Source organism: Sus scrofa, chromosome 10, assembly GCF_054392235.1.
Source record: "Sus scrofa isolate SSC_HxYL_T2T_F1_AM1 chromosome 10, Sscrofa_HxYL_maternal_Yorkshire_Landrace_v2.0, whole genome shotgun sequence".
NCBI classification, from domain to species: Eukaryota; Metazoa; Chordata; class Mammalia; order Artiodactyla; family Suidae; genus Sus; species Sus scrofa.
Window position 1 is genome coordinate 53,438,168 of NC_139392.1, and position 20,276 is coordinate 53,458,443.

At 39.7% G+C, this 20,276-nt stretch overlaps 1 protein-coding gene across 28 annotated transcripts in view; it reads left to right on the forward strand.

Annotated features, from left to right (window-relative positions):
- FANCC (FA complementation group C) overlaps positions 1–20,276 on the forward strand; it is a 264,288-nt gene that overhangs the window by 80,154 nt on the left and 163,858 nt on the right. For 17 of the 28 annotated variants that reach the window (XR_014817681.1, XR_014817692.1, XR_014817679.1 and 14 more), the window contains exons 2-4: positions 2,816–3,058; positions 5,176–5,260; positions 13,277–13,371. Coding sequence is in view for 1 of the 28 variants with exons in the window: in XM_021064599.2 (XP_020920258.2) it covers positions 2,894–3,058; positions 5,176–5,260; positions 13,277–13,371 (345 nt within the window). In the remaining 27 variants the exon portion in view is untranslated. Of the gene's footprint in view, positions 1–2,815; positions 3,059–5,175; positions 5,261–7,269; positions 7,346–10,539; positions 10,610–13,276; positions 13,372–20,276 lie in introns of all 28 variants that reach the window. The other 11 variants (XR_014817691.1, XR_014817690.1, XR_014817689.1 and 8 more) reach the window with 3 other exon arrangements.

Here is a 20,276-nt window from a genome sequence, read left to right on the forward strand (position 1 = left end):
TTCACTTTGGCCATTCCTACGAGAAGAATGTAATGATTCTGGGTCCCTGTGTGAGGATGATGCCTCGTGGATTTGTATTAGCTTCTTTATGGACCTCTGGTTTCCTGTTTCCTTACATGAACAGAAGTTTCATTGCCATTTTACCCGAGTTGGCCCAGTTGTAAACAGTTCTAAACTCTCTTCTTTCTCCAGAAGTCTGTTGTCTGCAGCCTACTATTAAGTATCATTTTATATCAGATAATATATAACATCAGACTCTATCAGCTTGTATTCTTTTATTGAAAATCACAGAAACCAACAGTGGTTAATTTCGGGGAAAAAAAAGAGAGAAAAAGAGAATTTATGGGAAGGCCCCTGGGTAGCTGGCCAAATTATGGAGAAAGTTGAAAAGCTATACCTTGTTTAAAGACATGACATAGGGTAGCTCCAGGGATCTAGACAAAGGGAGTCTTTGAATGACTTAGTTCCACCCTTATGGCACTCAACTCAAGATTCACATTTCCAGCAGAGAGCCTGGTTTGCTTGGCTTGATAATCATCTCACTCCTTGGCTGATGGCATAGATACCTTGCACCTGCCAAGACTTGGGGAACAGAGGAAAGATAGCTTCCTAAAGAAAAAGTAAGGTGAAGTTCCCACTATGGCATGGCTGGTTAAGACTAGAGTGTTGTCTTTGCAACGGTGTGGGTTCAATCCCTGGCTCGGTGTAGTGGGTAAGGATCTAATGTTGCTGCTGCTGTGGCATAAGGCAAAAAAAACAAAACAAAACAAAAAAAAACCTGTAAGAAAAAGTAAGATATAACCAAAAATGGAGGAAGAATGCTAAACAGGCAAAATCAGCAGATTGCCTCTTCCAGAATGTTCACATTAGGTCAGCATTTTTCAGTAGGATCATCATTGGCCTTTGGGGGAAAACTGTTTTCCTTTTTGAGCTGCTGTCCCAGTGCATTGCAGTTTGTTCAGCAGCCCTGACTCGTGGACACCCCCACTGCTACCACCACAGCTAAGGCACCACCCGCTTCACAGCCACTACCATCTCCATATTCCCAACCTCCCTCCCCAGAAAGGCTGTGAGATAAAGTGTCCAGGACCACTGCACTGCATGATCCTGAAAGCTTTTTCTTTTCTGGAGAAGAAATGGACAGGAATGGGACGGGACGGTAGCAGTGCAAATGGAAAGGGTGGAGATGAAGTCAAATGAAATCACATGTATTTCTCTTAGATGCAGAATTGGCAGGTATTGGTTATGGCTTGGATGAGAAAGATAGAGAAAGGGAAGAATCAGACACCTAGGTTTTGGGCTATTATGTGCCATTTGGCGCCATGCATATATTCCCTCTCTTATTAACTCTTAAAAACTGTTATGATACTGTTGGAAACTAAATTTTTAGTACCATTTTAAAACTTTTGTCTTCCTGGTTAGATTTTTTTTTTTTTTTTGCTTTGCAGCCAAATTTACAACCTTCTTAAACTTTTTACTTCCTGTCTAGTAATGAAAACCTCCTTTGTTGATGTTTTTGGTATTTAATTGTTTTTGGCATCTGTTCATTTTTGCTGTTGAAGATTTAAACTCACTTACCATTTGCAGAGTAGTCTTTGAAATTAGACAGCTTCGTGTCATCCTTGGCCCGCGAAAGCATGCGTCTGTGCAAGTCTGCACCTGTCGCGAAGCAACCTTCCCTTCTCTGCTCAGTAGGCTTCCTGTGGGTGTAGATAGCAAGGACCTGGGATGGTGGTGAGGCACCTAGAGTTTATTTACCTAACTGCCTGAGGCACACACTCACTATGTAGGGAACTCCATTATTCTTTTTTGTTTGTTTGTTTGTTTTGTCTTTTGTCTTTTTGTTGTTGTTGTTGTTGTTGCTATTTCTTGGGCCGCTCCCGCGGCATATGGAGATTCCCAGGCTAGGGGTTGAATAGGAGCTGTAGCCACCAGCCTACGCCAGAGCCACAGCAACGCGGGATCCGAGCCGCGTCTGCAACCTACACCACAGCTCACGGCAACGCCGGATTGTTAACCCACTGAGCAAGGGCAGGGACGGAACCCGCAACCTCATGGTTCCTAGTCGGATTCGTTAACCACTGCGCCACGACGGGAACTCCCCATTATTCTTTTTAACGTGTACTTCAGATACGGTAAGTCAAATTGTTGAGCTTTTTGTTTCTGTCACTTAGGACCTCAACAATTAGAATTTTTATTTTACTAAGATATCCTTTCTTATGGATGGAGATCAAGTGTATATAGCAGACTTAAGCAAATTGTTCACATCAGTGCCTATGGAATGAATTATTTTTTATTCTTTGCTAAGAAATGAAGAGAAACTGGGAAGCAAATTCATTACGCAGCAATGCATAGGGATTTTTGACCACCTAAATGAGAAGCCAGAAATGCATATAAAACATAAGAACTTCAAAAACATTTCTTAGACACAGACTATTATGAAATGCCCATGGATGTTTTTGATTTCCCATTACATTAAAATACTCAAATGAATTTCATATTCAGAACATTTAAAAATATCTCAATCTTAAAAAGAAGATATAAAGTATTATCAGCTGTGCTTTTTGTACATAATTGGCATGGGCCTGTAGAGGTATAATGACTTCTAGTGTAATGCTATTACTCATGATAAAAAGGTCAGATGGTAAAAATTGGAGATACAGCTGGGCGACACATTTTAAAATAATTCAAAGATGACTTCACAGAAGTCATGCTTTTTTGGTCCCATGTAATCCTCCTTTCACTCATCAGTGGTTGTGAAGGCACTGGTAAAAGTTCCTGTTTTAAATGTTCCACTCTTCCCCATTTCTTACAGATTCGATGTGTGTTCACTGTTTCGTCCAGCGCATGGCAGACCACTGTGAAGGTCCATCACCTTTCTCCTTTTTCTGCGATGGCTCAAGATTTGGTAGCCCTTTCTTCTGATTATCAGTTTTGGATGCAGAAGCTTTCTGTATGGGACCAGGCCTCCACTTTGGAAACTCAGCAAGACACCTGCCTTCACCTACCTCAGTTCCAGGAGTTCTTGAGGCAGATGTATGAAGTCTTGAAAGAGATGGTAAGTAGTGGACCAAAATAATGAGGTTTATTTTGTGACATCAGAAACCCCTCACCAGATTTTAGGAAGCCTGAAGGTGGTCAGGGACTTGTGGCATTGACCTAACACATTGATTAGACAGACAGATTATCTGTAAATAATGCAGACAGGAAGTGGTTTCCTAGTGTCTGATTTATTATGACTTAATAGCTTTTATTTCTTGGTTAGTTAGTTATACTGTCACATGAGGCTTCCTGACCAATCAGGTTGTTTTTAAATAAACAAGACTTTAACCCTTGTTGTTAGGTAATAATTGGATTTCTCTTAAAGGCCTCTGTATCTCTTAAATATTGAAGAGTTTACTGAAGTGCTTACCCTTTTTTCAACCCTATTCTTTTTTTTTTTTTTTTTTGTCTTTTGTCTTTTGTCCTTTTTAGGGCCGTACCCCTGGCAAATGGAGGTTCCCAGGCTAGGGGTCTTATTGGAGCTATAGCCACCGACCTATGCCAGAGCCACAGCAACGCCAGATCTGATCTGAGCCACGTCTGCGACTTACACCACAGCTCACGGCAATGCTGGATCCTTAACCCACTGAGCGAGGCTAGGGATCAAACCCGCAACCTTATGGTTCCTAGTCGGATTTGTTTCCGCTGCGCCACGATGGTAACTCCATCAACCTTATTCTAAAGTAGGCTTTACTAAGAGATGATAAATATTAAGATCTCTTATAAATATTTTGAGTGGACTTTTCTTGTGAATATTAAGATTATGAGTGTCTTCACTAGTGTTACATAAGTTACTGTGTTCAAAATTTGATACATTTCATCTTGATGTAAGATTTCTTTCTTTTTTTTTTTTTTTTTTTTTGTCTTTTTAGGGCCCCACCCATGGCATGTAGACATTCCCAGGCTAGGGGTCTAATCGGAGCTGCAGCTGCCGGCCCACACCATAGCCACAGCAACACAGGATCCAAGCCGTGTCTGCAACCTACACCACAGCTCACAGCAACGCCAGATCCTTAACCCACTGAGTGAGGCCAGGGATCGAACCTACAACCTCATGGTTCCTAGTCAGATTTGTTTCCGCTGTGCCACGATGGGAACTCCAGATTTCTTATTTTTATATTGCAATAGATATTTTTGTGAATGAGCATGTTTTCATACTATGAAAATATTACTTATTTATAGTATTTTCTAATTTCAAAATGAAAAGCAAAATTGTTATTTAACATAGGTGTTCTTGCGTTGTACATTTTTCCCCTTAATCAAAGAAGCAAGTAGGAAATTTGAGGAATAATTCATGGTGGTGATGTAAGTTCACATGTCTTTAGAAAGTAGAAGGAAAGATACTTTAGAAAGTAGAAGTATAGACAAGCGGTGCTAACTCTTTAAGTTGTTTTTTGTAACCTGACCTTAAAGTGACTCCAGAAAGTCCAGGACTGGCCTTGATGTTCAGACTAATGTGAGGAATTTACTGTTTCATCAGTAAGAAATGCTTATCATTTCAGCTTATCTTAAGCTGTTTTCTATTTGGTTGATCTTTTCTTGTCTCAGGTTTTAGGTTGTTTTAGACTAAGTATGATGTCATTTAGCATATAGTAATCAAAATAGTAATAAACAGATATATATCTATATGCTTTTGGCTACTTTTATTTCTTTTTACAAGTTTCAGGGTTCTTGTCCTTCTAAACTTTCTTTTAGATAGTGCTGTTGGAGCTGACTTAGGAATTTTCTTATTATGTTAGAATAAAAAATCAGGATGAAGATGCAGGGTCCTCTTGATATTAATTACCCATAATGTTTCTTTTCACTGTTATGCTGTCTTTGTTATTTTTAAATAAAATGGCCTTTTTTTGACGTAAATAGGAATAAAACAAAGTTAATTTTGCAACAAAATGGATTTTACTTGCTATTCATCTTAGTTTTGGTGACCTGGATTAAGGATGAAGTAAGGTGATTGCTTGTTAAACTTTATTAGAATTACTTACTCAAAGATCTTCTGTAATCTTTTCTCCCTCTGCTTTTCTAAAATACATACTAAACAAGAAGCATTCAAGCTCCTTCAACCTATAGTGTCGTTTAATTTTTCTGAGTTGCATATTGTCCTTTCACTGACAAAAACGTAATTTCCTTTTATAGGATTCAAGTGCAATCACTGAAAGATTCCCCACAATTGGTCAGCTGTTGGCAAAAGTTTGCCGGAACCCTTTTATCTTAGCATATGGTAAGAATGCAAAGCATGTCCTCTCAAAATACAAACTTCTGATGATATTTTAATCTCTGCATTGTTTAGCAAAACACAGAGTTTAAGATTATAAACCTTTCTCTTATTTTTCATGAAACAACTTATCAGATATATGCCTTCTTCCATTATAAAGATGATATCCATTATCATTGTCTGTATGTGTTCGTGTATGTGTATACACACACGTACACACACAGATGTGTAGGAGAGTTAGAGGGCAGAAACTCCCAGACGATTGTTGTAACTTCCTTTTTAATTCAGTGTAAAATGGCTATAATAATGAAATAATTTCTTGTTTACAATTTCATATGTTAACTCCTGTGCGTAAAATTCTTTTTTTAAAAAGATTTTTATTTTTTCCATTATAGTTGATTTACAGTGTTCTGTCAAATTCTGCTGTACAGCAAAGTGACCCAGTCATACCTATATATATTCTTTTTCTCACATTATCCACCATCATGTTCCATCGCAAGTGACTAGATATAGTTCCCTGTGCTGTACAGCAGGATCCCATTGCTTATCCACTCCAGATGCAAAAGTTTGCATCTACTAACCCCAACCTCCCAGTCCATCCCACTCCCTCCCACTCCCTCCCCCTCCTCCTTGGCAACCACAAGTCTTTTCTCCAAGTCCATGAGTTTGTTTCTTTTCTGTAGAAGGGTTCATTTGTGCCAATTCAATTGTGTGTATTCAATTCTAGATGTAAGTGATGTCATATGGTATTTGTCTTTCTCTTTCTGACTAACTTCACTTAGTATGAGAATCTCTAGTTCCATCCATGTTGCTGCAAATGGCATTATTTTGTTCTTTTTTATGGCTGAGTAGTATTCCATTATATATATATACACACCACATCTTCTTAATCCATTCATCTGTTGATGGACATTTAGGTTGTTTCCATGTCTTGGCTATTGTGAATAGCACTGCAGTGACCATAGGGTAGCGTGTATTGTTTTCAATGAAAGTTTCGTCCAGATCTATGTGTAAACTTCTTTAGCGTCCAGATCCTGCTATGGCTCTGCCATTATTTAGGGCTGACATTTTGATTTTACTTAAAGCTGAGAGGAATTCGGGGACACTTTGGGGGAGATATTCCTTCATGGACCTCCTGCCTATCTATCTAGCTTCATTTCCTGTTTAATCCTCCACCACTATACCACATGCACTATAGCCGGGGTAAATTATAAGCAGTGTTTGAAGGTACATAATGTCTGGGCCTGAGACATCCAGTTCTTTTTCCTAGGGCTCTTCTTATCTCATGTCCTCAAATCTTCTTTGAAATAGCTTTGCTAGGGCTGAGCTAGGAATCTTCCTTAGTGTGTCCCAAGGTGCCAGCATCTCCCTTAATTATAACACCTACTACACTGCTTCGTAATTGTTGATTTGCCTATCTGACACCCTGAAAGACTGAATGCCTCTCAAGAGTTGGGAATGTGGTTTTAGTTCTCTTTGTTGCCCCAGGGCTTAGCATAGGGTTGAGCAGGCACAACTGAAGGTGCAGAGTGGAGGTTTATTGCCTTACTTTGACTATGTTGTTAGCTAATGTACTATTTACTTCTCATATTTTTAAAGTCAAAGACTAATTGTGTAATATAATGGTAGTAGAATCAAAAATAGAATGAATAGTCCCCTTTAATTTTTTTTTTTTTTTTTTTTTTGCTTTTTAGGGCCATACCCACAGCATATGGAGGATCCCAGGCTAAGGGTTGAAGCAGAGCTACAGCTGCTACCATACGCCACAGCCACAGCAATGATGGATCTGAGCTCATCTGCAACCTACACCACAGGTCATGGCAACACCACATCCTTAACCCACTGAGCAGCGAGTAACCTCATGGTTACTGGTTGGAGTCATTTCCACTGCACCCCAACGGGAACTCCTCCTTTGATGTTTAAGAGAATTATACGCTATCTCTTTCCTAGCCTGTTATAAGTCAGGTAAGGAATTTGTTTTTGTTTTGTTTTGTTTGTCTTTTTGCCTTTTCTAGGGATTGAACCTGCAACCTCATAGTTCCTAGTCGGATTCGTTAACCACTGAGCCACGACGGGAAGTCCATAAGTCATGTAAGGAATTTGAGCTAGGTGGGGAAGGGACAACATCTGTGTTTGGTTGGAGGAGTGCACACTCATGGGTGTGCTGCTTGTGCTCATACTCACTGTCTTTATCCCCATCCTCATCTAGTCCTTCTCCTCGTCACTTAAGCCTCTTGCTTCCCCTTCTCCCTTGAGCTGACTCTTTCTCCCCTACCTACTTAGCTTGTTCAAGTTCTTGATCTAAGATTCAAAGCCATCACTGTATATGCCTCCCAGGGCCACACTCACCTGCCCTAATTTTATATAATTCAGCTAGGCCAGTGCTTCTCAAACACCTTTGACCAGAAATGCATTTTCTTTATGTGAGTATATATGCGTACATTCACTTGCATACACATACATGTATATATATCATGAAAAATGCTTGCTTTAATTATGTGGAGTTCATATTCTCTCTAGCATTTTTAAAATGATCTTCATGACCAAAAACTGATTTTATAATCCACTGATGGGTTATGACCAAAAGTTTGGAACACATTAAGCTAGGCTAGTGATATTGATGGCAGGAGAAAGAAACACTGTTGAGGAGTTCCCGTTGTGGCTCAGTGGTTAATGAATCTGACTGGGAACCATGAGGTTGCAGGTTCGATCCCTGGCCTTGCTCAGTGGGTTAAGGATCCGGCATTGCTGTGAGCTGTGGTGTAGTTTGCATACTCAGCTCAGATCTGACATTGCTGTGGCTCTGGCTTAGGCTGGTGGCTACAGTTCTGATTCGACCCCTAGCCTGGGAACCTCCATATGCTGCGGGAGCAGCCCAAGAAAATGGCAAAGAGGACAAAAAAAAGAAAAGAAACACTGCTGAATTTCCTCCACTCATTGTTAGCTACCTCATGGATTGAATAACTACTTTTTAGAAAAAAGAAGTATTATGCCCTTGAAGTGTCCCTAGTGGATATAAGACACATCCTTAATTCAGAAGTGTTAAAATGTGGGAACGTTTGGGTCATAGAATTAAAGTAGCATGAAAGACATTGCTTACTTTGTGCTGAGTGCTGTTCTCTGCGGATTGAGTGGTGGGTTTAGTTGAGTTCTTGATATTCTTGCAGGATAGTTAATTATGGATTAGAGTAAATATGTCCCTTTTCCCAGAATACAGAACTAATAAAATCTAGAATCCTACTCCTCTAAAACCCACGTTATTGTCATGATCTGCCCCTGTGGATCGCACCTCCATGGTTGAAATGTTCCGGTCCTGGCTTTACTACCAGCCAGCTTCATGTGAATGTATATATTCACCGGACAGATATTTACTAATATCTTTTGTTTGGATTTTTGTTTGTGTGTTTGTTTTTTGGCGGGTTTTGTTTGTTTTGTTGTCTTTTTTGCATGTCAAGCCCTAGGAAGCCATGGCTCCCCATTTCTGCCAGTCAGTGAGAAAAGAGACCTACGCAGATGAACTGCCTCCAGATGCTGGTTGGCACTGTGGAGCTTTGAACAAGTTGCCAAGTGGAAGGAGAGTTTCACCAGAAGGTTTTGCTTGGGGGCTGTATCTTGGAGGCGAGTAGATGAGATAGGATTTTCTAAGGCAAGCCTCAGAACTCCCCAGGTCTCACATTCTTTATTTGTAAAAGTGAGAGGCTGGACAGATTTATCCCCGTGGCCTTAAACTTGTATCTGTCTGTGATCTTTCCTTAGCACCTAATCTCCATTACTTTGGCCCCTTCTGACAACTAGAACCACATTCTCCATCTCTTTGTGTTTAACTGCTTGTGTTACCTTTTGAACTGCCCATTAAATTTCAGTTTCCTGTTGGAGGTACACCTTTGGTTTTGAGCTCTTAGAAGAGACCAACTGGCACAGAACTCCATGAGAAATCAAATCTCGCCTGTGCTGCCACTGATGTTTCACTGATTGGGCACTTTCTTCCAGAAAAGGATCTTTTCTTGTGGTCTTATAATATCAAAATTACTTTTTAAATATGCTAATAGTAAATAATTTCTATCAAGGAAAGATAATAATGAGTGAGAATAGGATCAGCAATAAGGATAATAGGAGTTCCCATCATGGCGCAGCGGAAACGAATCCAACTAGGAACCATGAGGTTGTGGGTTTGATCTGGGGCCTCACTCAGTGGGTTAAGGATCCGGCGTTGCCATGAGCTGTGGTGTAGGTTTCGGATGTGGCTTGGATCCCACGTTGCTGTGGCTGTGGCGTAGGCCCGACAGCTACAGCTCCGATTAGACCCCCAGCCTGGGAACCTCCATATGCCTCGGGTGCAGCCCTAAAAAGACGAAAGACCAAGAAACAAACAAACAAATGAACAAACAAACCCACACCGAATATCCCAATTAAAAAATAGAAAAAAAAAAGAAATAAGGATAATAAGGAAAGAGGAAGAATTTGGAAATTAAAAGACAAAGAGAAGAGAAAAAATCAATAACCACAGAAAGGGAGACGATACTTTTTCTTGGGTGGTGCTCTCTTCATAAAATTATTCCTTTACCTGCCTGGAGTTCTGCCTGCCCTCGTGATTACCATATTAGAGTCATAACCTCTTTTCCTCATGCTCTGTATTACTGTGTAACAGTTTGGCCCCAAACTTGGCTGCTTCAAACAGTAAATATTTATTGTCTAAAAAAATGCTGCCTTTGCACCTCTAAACTACAGAATTAATTTTAGCCTTCATTTGGGTTTTCAGATTAAGATATCAAAAAAATAAAATACTAGATGGCAGACGTATATCAATATATTCCTTTCCTTTACACTGGTTTTTAGAATCCCAACTTGCACTAAGATCTGTTGTCAGTGACTGCCCCCATGATGTATCTGTCCCAGGCAGTTTTTGGTTCCTGATGTTCCAGCTCTGATGTCTGAACCTCCAGGGAGGAGCCTGACAGATGCCCCCCCATGCTGGTGGCGGTTCACTGAATAACAAGTGATGGCTTACGTCTTTAAATCCCTAAAGCAAAGGGAGCTCCTCAGCAGTACATTCACTGCATTGACTCTGGGCAAAAAAAAAAAAAGCACCTCCTAAAGGCTGGGGGAAAGTTTCGTTTCTTTTCTTTCTTTCTTTTTTTTTGAGAGAAAAGTAAAAAATAATGTACTTGTTGAAATAAATGTGCAAAATCACTCAATACCTGGGGAAAACTCTCATTGTTTGGATTCTTCTGAACTTCTGTTCCATAACTAACATTTTCTTTCTCCTTTTTCTTTTCTCTTTTTAGTGTTGAATGTCTGATTTTTGGAAATGCTCCCTATCAGTTTGCATTGTCTTTACCACAGGAAGCTGCTTGTGTAAGCGCATCACTAGATGTGTTTGTCACACTTACGACATGCAGTTAGTTGTAATTTCTTCTGATATTTAAGACATGGGAAGTAAAACAGTCACATTTTATTTATTTATTTATTTATTTTTTTTGTCTTTTTGCTATTTCTTGGGCTGCTCCCACGGCATGTGGAGGTTCCCAGGCTAGGGGTCGAATAGGAGCTGTAGTCTCCGGCCTACGCCAGAGCCACAGCAACGCGGGGTCCGAGCCGCGTCTGCAACCTACACCACAGCTCACGGCAATGCCGGATCGTTAACCCACTGAGCAAGGGCAGGGACCGAACCCGCAACCTCATGGTTCCTAGTCGGATCCGTTAACCACTGCGCCACGACGGGAACTCCAACAGTCACATTTTTAATCAGTGGCATTGGTTCAGCCTGAAGAACCCTAGCATCTTTAGCAGTCAAATTATGTGATTCTTGCAGTGAACTGATCTCAGGCAAGTCAGAGATGTGTTTGAGCTCATAAAAACTAGGAAAAATATGAATATCCCTTAGAATAACTGCTAATAAAGTTTGTTCAGAGATGTTAGCTATTAGGAGAACATAAGCTTATGGATATTTATGGGAGGAAATAGGAATTCCTGTTGTGCCTCAACAAGTTAAGGACCTGACTTTGTCTCCATGAGGATGCAAGTTCGATCCCTGGCCTCACATAGTGGGTTAAGGAACCAGCATTGCTGCAAGCTGCAGCATAAGTCGCTGATGTGGCTTGGTTCCGGTGTCGGCTGTGGCTGGGGCAGGATGGCAGCTGCTGCTCTGATTCAATCCCTAGCCTGGGAACTTCCATATGCTGCAGATATGGCCATAAAAAGAAAAAAAAAAAGTTATCATCAGAATCCTTTGTTGTGTGCTTGAAAATGTAGTGGTAGCTTACTGTAGTTTATATTCTCCTTATTTCTTGATGATCAAACCCTGAGAAGTGCTGCGTTTATGAAATTGCAGTAGATAACAAAGGGCATCAGGTGATTCTGCAGGGGAGTGATTCCAGGTGCTAGGTTCGAAATCTACACTCCTCAGATGGGACTTGAACCCACAGACTGGGCCTTGAACCCAGCCGAAACTCAGATTGGGACTTGAACCTACAGTCCCTGGTGTAGGAGGGGACTCATAGCCACTGTCTTTTAATAGAAGCTGCTCACCTGGTGTCAATTACTGAAGTTCAGGTTCTTTTATCCCATCACAGAAAGATAGGCAAAGAGTGAGTTTCTCAGCATAGGACATTTGTGAGAGACACAAGCAGATGGGCAAGGGAGCAGAGCCCTAAGAACAAAGAGGGCCACATTTTTATAATCAAAGAAAAAGTGGGGAGGGGAGAAGACCATCTTCTTCTGCATTTTGGGGTAGATACCAAGGCTTGCATCATTAGTTCCTCCTTTAACCCTATATGGTCTAACCAGGACGGCCATGGCACTATTGAAATCATACATATGTTAGCAAAAATGTGATGACACATACTGAAATAACAGTAATTCATCTCAGGTTTGGGCATAATGTCCCCTTTCACCTAGTTTCCTTCCTTCCTAAGAAATTTCCTTCCTTCCTAAGAAATTATACTCTTCAAGAACGTTAATTCCCTGACTTCATGTAACAGGATTCATACCCCGCATCTATTGTCTCCTGTTTTAACCCATCAGGATTTGTGGCTTGAGTGTGCCTGGCTTTGGAATGCACCTGGTCTTCCTTTAAGGTAGTGTAGATTGTTGCTAGGTTACTGGATTCTTTTCTTAAGTGGTCATTAGCTTACAACAGTCTCCCAAACTCCCTTAAAATTCCTTCTCTGTCTTTAATCGCCTGGTGGGATTTCTAAACTAATTATCCTGCTGTATTCCTATCAGGTTTCCTCAGCCTCACCTCCACGGCCTTGTGATAAAGTCCACAATAGTTTGGCTATAGTTCAGGTACTGGCATCTTCAGTTTTAGGCCTCATTTTTGCTTCTCATTTGTGTTACGAAGTCTCCAACTTGAATGGACTTAGTTGCCAAAGGAGGGAAGAGAAAATGGCTTAACAAGTAGATTTTTCTAACCAAATAGAAAATTTCAGAGGCCAACATTGTTATCACATATTTCATGGTTTTATATTTTAAAGAATTAGGAGCATGTGAAAAGTTCCTATTTGTCCAAACTATTTAGTACTAAAAATAATATATTTTAAAGCAATGCTTCTTGTTAAATTTACTTTTATCAGGCGAGGGTATTTTGGCCAATTAGAAAATTAAAATATTAAACCAGAAATATTGACTGCTGCCTGTAGCAGTGATGTTGCCTTAAAAAGGTTGAAATTACTAATGGTTTGAGTATGAAATAAAGAACTGATCTTGAGAAAAGGCCAGTTCTTTTAGTTCTTTCTATCATTCTCTTTTGGCTTTAAAAATTGCTGCTATGACAAAGAGAAAATTGACTGACTATCCAGGGCCTAAGCGTAAATGATCCTAAACCCACGAGAAGGAGAAAAACCCCACAAAGTTAAGTTTCACCATGGTCCTGTCCTGGATGCTTCTTCTGTGAACTTAGTAGTTTGTGATTTTTAAAAAATATAATAATATCCTTTAAGTGTAATGTTTAAATATTTTTATAGTGATTATCTTTTCCTTCTATCTGATAAAACCTGCTCATTCTAGTTTTCATTTTTGCAGATGAAAGCCAAAAAATTCTAATATGGTGCTTATGTTGTCTGATTAACAAAGATCCACGAAATTCTGGAGAATCAAAACTTAACTCCTGGACCCGGGTAAGAGTAAATCTTGTCCTATACTGTTTTACATTCAATTGATTATTTAAAGGTGCTACTTTGACAGTCCAGAAACTTTTTCAAAAACATGCTTCACTGTTACATTATCTTGCTAGGTGTAAACTCATTTGAGAGACTTCATTTTTGTTTGGTTATGAATTCCTTAAGAGAGTGATCCTCAGGGTAAACCCCCAAACCTAAAAGAACTAATGTTGAGTGTTTTTAGACAGTTACTCTCTGGCAGTTAAAGGAGTGTACCCCCTTTCCTTCCAGCAACTGTTTCTTCTTACCAACCTAGTTTAAATAGTTCTATAAGCCCTCTCCAAGTACCTCCCTGATTCTCTCAGGATCTTCTCTGTAGTAAAACTAAACTTCAGAAGTGCCCTGGGAATAGCAGTCTTTATTTTGTATCCTGACATCGGTACCCCAGCTAGTGTGCTCAGACGGGCATCTGGTGCTGGTTGGCTACTGTTGCACACACCGTCAAATCGGTTACCCGACTCTGCTAGTCCAGATAGCTGACAGCTTCCTGAATTCCTCGGCTGTTTCTGCTTCCTCTTGAAGGGTGGGCACAAGCAGGAGAATGTTGTAAGGCTGCGCTGTGGCTGCCCTCACCACCGGCAAGTCGGCTGTTCTTTTCTCTTACCCCCCACTGTCCTGCTGCAATTACCCTGGGGACTTGCTGATGCCTGTCAGGTTCCACTTAGTATGCATATGGTTCAGATTAGCTACTTAGTATTATGAAATCACCCAAGCAGATTAATGCATATGGCTTTGTCTGTCAATCTGGCTCTTGATATCATTCCATGTACTGCTTTTTCCATTCCTTTGTTTTAGACCAAATTGCTGACAGAGATAACAAAGACTGTATTTGTATTTTTCTGTTAGATTAAAAGAAGAATTGGAGGGACAGCAGAAGTGACAAGGTTTGAGTGAGGGAAGGAAAAAAAATGCCACATTTAATTGGAAGGAAAGTTAATATAAAGAGCTGAATAAAGGAACTAATAAGTAGAATTAGGGAAGAAAAGGTGGGAAAAACAAGGCTATCGAAATAGAATAACATTTAAATTTTTTAATTAATGCTTTTGTTGAGTATTTGTTATTTTAATGATTATTTAGGATGGGGGGGCTAGCTGATTAAGTCCTGAAATATGCCATCTAATAAAGTGTTGCCGAGTTATTACATTCACTTTCTTTATTTAACTTGTGACCGTATTAGCCCAGTGTTAAATTTTTAGCCTTGCAGTTTCTGTGGGGTTCTCTTATTTAATATGGTATCTACTTAATACATAGGTATTCATTAAGTATAGCACAGGAAGGTGAAGTTAAAAGACTTAATTCTTACCTTCAGGGAGTCTACAGACTGGTAACCATGTCATTCCAGGGCAGTTGATTGGGTTACTGGTAGAGCTGTGTATAGGAGAGACGGTGATGCAGAAGAGGGGCACTTGTTCAGTGGGCGTGCCGGGAGTGGGGGCGGGGGTTGGGGGAAGAGACATTTCCTAGGGGAGATGATACATCAACTGAGTTTTGAAGGGTGACTGTCTTTTTGGGAAGGCTATTCCTGTCAGCGGAAAGAGCATGTGCATTGACTGGTGGTGAAGGAGCAAATCTTGTCCTGAGGGAACAGCAGGTGCTCAGATATGCCTGAGCTTGGGATTTTATAGGGTTGATGTGAAGCAGAAAGCCTTATGTGTGATTATAAGACGTTTCCATTTTATTCTGAAGGCCGTGAGGAAACCATCAAAGTACTCTAAATACAGAAGTCATACAGCCAGGTGTCAGTTTTAGAAACTTAACAGCAAAAGGAAGTTGTCTTGGAAGGAGCCAAGGACAGCACTTTGGAAGCTTTTGTAGTGATGAAGGTGAGAAGTCACAGAGGCCTGAATGAAATGGAGACGAGGGGCCAGATTTATGATGTTAATAGGGTAAATATCGAAGAGACGTTATGGCAGATTAAGTGCAGGTGTACTTAGGTGTAGGTGGAGCTGAAGTTAGTGTGGGTGAGGCTGAGATCATTCAGGGAGAGCACCTGGTGTGAGGAGGGGAAAGGGCCTAGGGACAGCCCTGGGAGACACTGGCATTTAAGGAGTGAGTGGAGAAGTGAGCTACACTATAGACTGGAAAGGCGGGGTCAAGGAAGTAGGAGAAGAAAGGCCAAGGTGTTTCAAGAAGAAACACGTAACACGTGCTCATTCATAACTAATGCTATAGCATGGCCCTGTCCGTTAGAAATAAAATACATTCCATAGATAATTGTCCATTTTCCAGTAGCTGCTTTAAGAAATGAAAAAAGAAATAGTTGAAACTAATTTTAATAATATAGTTTATTTAACCCAATATTTCCAAAATACTGTTATTTCAATATACATCAATATAGAAATTATTGATTTGGTTATTTTATCATCCTTTTTTATACCTAGTCATTAAGATCTAATGTATATGTTGTACTTAATTCAGTGTATATGCTACATCTTAATTCAGATGCTGACTTTTCCTTAGAAATTCTTGATCTGTTTTATAAAGCATACAATTGAAAAAGTAGGTCCACATATCCAAATTGTTTCAAAGAAATTTAAAACCGAATTAAATGTCTATTTTCAAATTTAAATTTAATTAAAATTTTAAAAATTTGTTTTTCTTTATTGTACTTACTGCATTTGAAAATGCGCAGTAGCTACTAGTTGTCACTATTGAACAGGGCTGTTTTAGAGCATAAAAGATTGAAAGAGCAAGATACGGACTGAAAAGCACTGCTTGGATTTTGCCACTCAGGAGAAATGACTTTGGTGAGCAGAGTTCATTGGGAGGTGGAAGGAAGTAGTCAGGTTGCTATAGACTGAAAAATAATGGGAAGGTGAAGAAGCAGAGATGATAAGCTTTGATTACTCTTTGAAGACACTTACTTGGTTGTGAAGGAAGGAGAGAAAGTTGATTGAAACTGAGATAGTTCTGAATATGCTCTTCTGTGAAAAGACGGTCCTAGTAGAGAGTTGAGGACTTAAGAAATGGGAAAACAGTTTTCTTCTTCATTGTGCTAGGCAAGACTATAATATTAACTGATCTTTTTAAAAAAAGATGTAGAGGAATGATATTGATTATTTTAACTTTTAGCAGTCTAAAGCTAATTACATGCACCTACTGCAGATCAGTACCTTCAAAATCCTATAATATTGGCCATAAATGCAGCAAGACAGAAGAGGGTTATTGGTTTATGAATCATTGTACATGTCTTGGGTATATATTCTTTTATCTTAGAAATGATTTTTTTTCCTCCACAAAAGTTTTAGAGTGGCATACTACACTTCAAGGACTTGTAACTTGTCATCCAGTATCCTTCTGGGAATTATCTAAGCCATATTTTAATAATATTAGTGGAGTTTCTGGTGTGGTACAGTGGGTTGAGGATCCAGCATTGCCACAGCTGTGGCATAGGTTGCAGCTGCAGCTCAGATTCAGTCCCTGGCGCAAGAACTACCATATGCTGTGGATACAGACAAAGAAAATCTTTTGTTAGTTTCATTCAGTGAGCATTTATTTATTAGTCCCCGATAATGTGCTAGGCTGTTCTAATTGTGGTGGTAAAATCTTGTTCTAATTGTGGTGATAAAATCTATGTTCCTAGAGTGTCAAAAATGTGATTGAAACAGCCTACATCAAAAACAAAGAATTTCTTCTCTAAATTTTAAAATACAATAAAAATTCATGTTAATTATTCAATTTAAAAATGTTAGACGGAGTTCCCGTCGTGGCACAGTGGTTAACGAATCCGACTAGGAACCATGAGGTTGTGGGTTCGGTCCCTGCCCTTGCTCAGTGGGTTAACGATCCGGCGTTGCCGTGAGCTGTGGTGTAGGTTGCAGACACGGCTCGGATCCCGCGTTGCTGTGGCTCTGGCGTAGGCCGGTGGCTACAGCTGCGGTTAGACCCCTAGCCTGGGAACCTCCATATGCCGCGGGAGCGGCCCAAGAAATAGCAACAACAACAACAACAAAAAGACAAAAAAAAAATAAAAATAAAAATAAAAATAAAAATGTTAGACTGAGTTTTATTTTGAAGACAGAGATGAAATAGAAATTCTATTTGATGCTTCCCGTATGTTAGCCTTGTTGATACGTTATTTTGGAAATACGTTAAATTTGTTTTGTTTGACGAGTGCCCTCAAATGTACCATCAGATAACACCACCTCAGTGGTTGTTCTTATAATTTAAAAACTGGTTTAAGTCACAGGACTCTTTCACATCTTTTTGGAATATTTGGTTCTTGAAAAACTTAGTTTTACCAGTGAATCCATTGAACAGATAACTTCTTGAGCACCTGCTGTTTGTCAGGCACTATGAAAGAGGGTGAGGCTACTGCAGTGGATCTAAAGATAGTCTGTTCTGAGTTTATAATCCAAAGGGAATGTCTCTGGGCCTGCCAAATTTAGAAGCTACCTGTCTTCTTTGGACAAAACCATACCACTATTATTTTTTATTCGGATGAGAAGAAAATGGCGAATACCAGGAGTGGAAATCAGTCAGAAGGGTCCCTGTTCCCCATGTGGCCCTTCCTGCTTATATGCCCTTGTGTCCCCTGCTAGTGGTAACTAGTAGCCCAACTTTTATTTACATTGGTCCAAATATCTTATAAATCACAATATTTCAAATACATATGCATTATTCCATTTTTACCAAGTTAAAATAAGAAGGCAGATTACATAATTAGGTGGTAAAACCATAAGGGCATGTAAGGAGGAAGAGAATTCCTCCTGCTTGACAGCGTTTGCACTGGAACATCGGTTTTTTTCCCTGCCTTCAGACTCACACTGAAACATTGGTTCTTCCTAAGTCTTGAATGAACAGCCTCAGACACCGTTAGCTCTTCTATTGTCAGGCCTTCAGATATGGATTGGAACTAAACTATCCACTCTTCTGAGGCTCTAGCTTGCTGAAGATCTTGGGATTTGTTGGTCTCTGTAATTATGTAAACCACTTCCTTATAATAAATCTCTAATATTGTTATATATGTATATATGTATATAAAATCTCCTCTTTAGTTCTATTTCTCCTTGACTAAAACACTGTCTTTATGCCAATGCTATATTATCCTCTTTAATGTGCCCTTCTAAGTACCTTTTTTTTTTTTTTTTTTTTTTTTTTAAGGGCCACACCCGCAGCATGTGGCAGTTCCCAGGGTAGGAGCTGAATCAGATCTGCAGCTTCCAGCCTACACCACAGCCACAGCAACGCTGGATCCGAGCCATGTCTGAGACTCACACCACAGCTCACGGCAACACCAGATCCTTAAACCACTGATGGAGGCCAAGGATTGAACCCATGTCCTCATGGATACCGGTTGTGTTTGTTACCACTGAGCCTCAAGGGGAACTCGCCTTCTAAGTGTCTTACTATCCAGAAGGCAGCCCTTCTGTTTTGTTTTTTTGTTTTTTATCAGGATAATCTTGGTTGATAATGGAACTTTACCATTATATATTGATTTTTAGAATCTACTTGTCAAGTTTCACCTCAAAACAAAATAACTTGGGATTTTGCCTGGCAGTGTAATCAATGGTGAGACTCTCATTGAACTCAGTACCCTTGGGGCAATATTGATTGTTATCAGCCATGTTAACTGTTAACAAATTGAATAGTACCTGGCACAGTAAATTTTGAATTAGTGAATGAATTACTGACAAGGTCCCTGAATTCACTATTTCTAATGGTCTTCCTGGTAATTTCGAAACATTTTTGCAGACCTCTTAATTAGCTTGTCCTCTTAATGAAGCTGATGAGTAGCTTACAGTGGGAGTAGAAGTGTCCACTCTGCCATTTCCTAGTTGCTCACTTATAGTATTATCTTTTCTTCCATTTGGATTTTTTTTAATTTTACCTTTTTATTACAGTTGATGTACAGTGTTGTGCAGATTTCTGCTATACAGCAAAGTGAATCAGTTACACACACACACACACACACAAATTTCTTTTTTTATAGTTTTTTCCATCATGGTCTCTCCCAGGAGATTGGATATAGTTCTCTCTGCTATATAGTAGGATCTTACTGTTTATCCATTCTAAACATAGTGTTATCTTTAATCTCCGACTTCTTCGCAGGAATCTTTTTAAGCAGTGGGTCGATTTGATGGTTACTTTAGTTAGATAGTATAATCAGTACCTCTTTCTCGCTGGTCCTATAGAACCTGGAATGCATTCCTGAAAGTGAATGAAAGCCTAAGGTTCCCTGCATGTAGTAGAAGCCCTTCTCTTTCCTCAAGAAACCACTCAGTGGACAGTTTGTGACATGTGACCACTTTACAGGCTAATCAAATGAGGCTGCAGTGTTGATTTACTTATGAAATACTCCTGAAGTTAAATTTTCTTTTATGTAAAAGTTCTAATGTTTTCTTTCACATCTTGGTGGATTGTCTTTGTACAACTTGGAGTGTACACCCTCAGCTTTAGTAACTATTAGTCTAAGTGATAAAATCCACATGCTACCTTGGTCTGTGTAGCCTTTCCAAGCTTTTCTCAGTCCTCATATCCTGCCATTTCCTGTTCTCTGCACCCTACACCATGAAGGCTATCCTGGGAGTTTCCTATGTCCTAGGATCTTACCACATTGGCTTCATATATGGGAAACATTTTCACTGATTAGTACTTTGCATATTCCCTTTCTCTGCTTATTAGCTTGTTTTTCTAGAAAGCTCATATTTGAAAGATAATTTTAAAAATTAGCTTATTTGTCCCTTTCCTTCCTCTGGTTCCCAAAGTAGAATTGCTCTGTTTGCATAGTATCTAAATTTCTTAGTCTTTCAGACTGAAAGTAATTGTATTATAGTATCCTTCACCACATTCAAGAGCAGAGACAGTGTCATAGTAATCCAGGTAGCTAAAGCTTATCTAGCTTTGGAGTTCCCATCATGGTT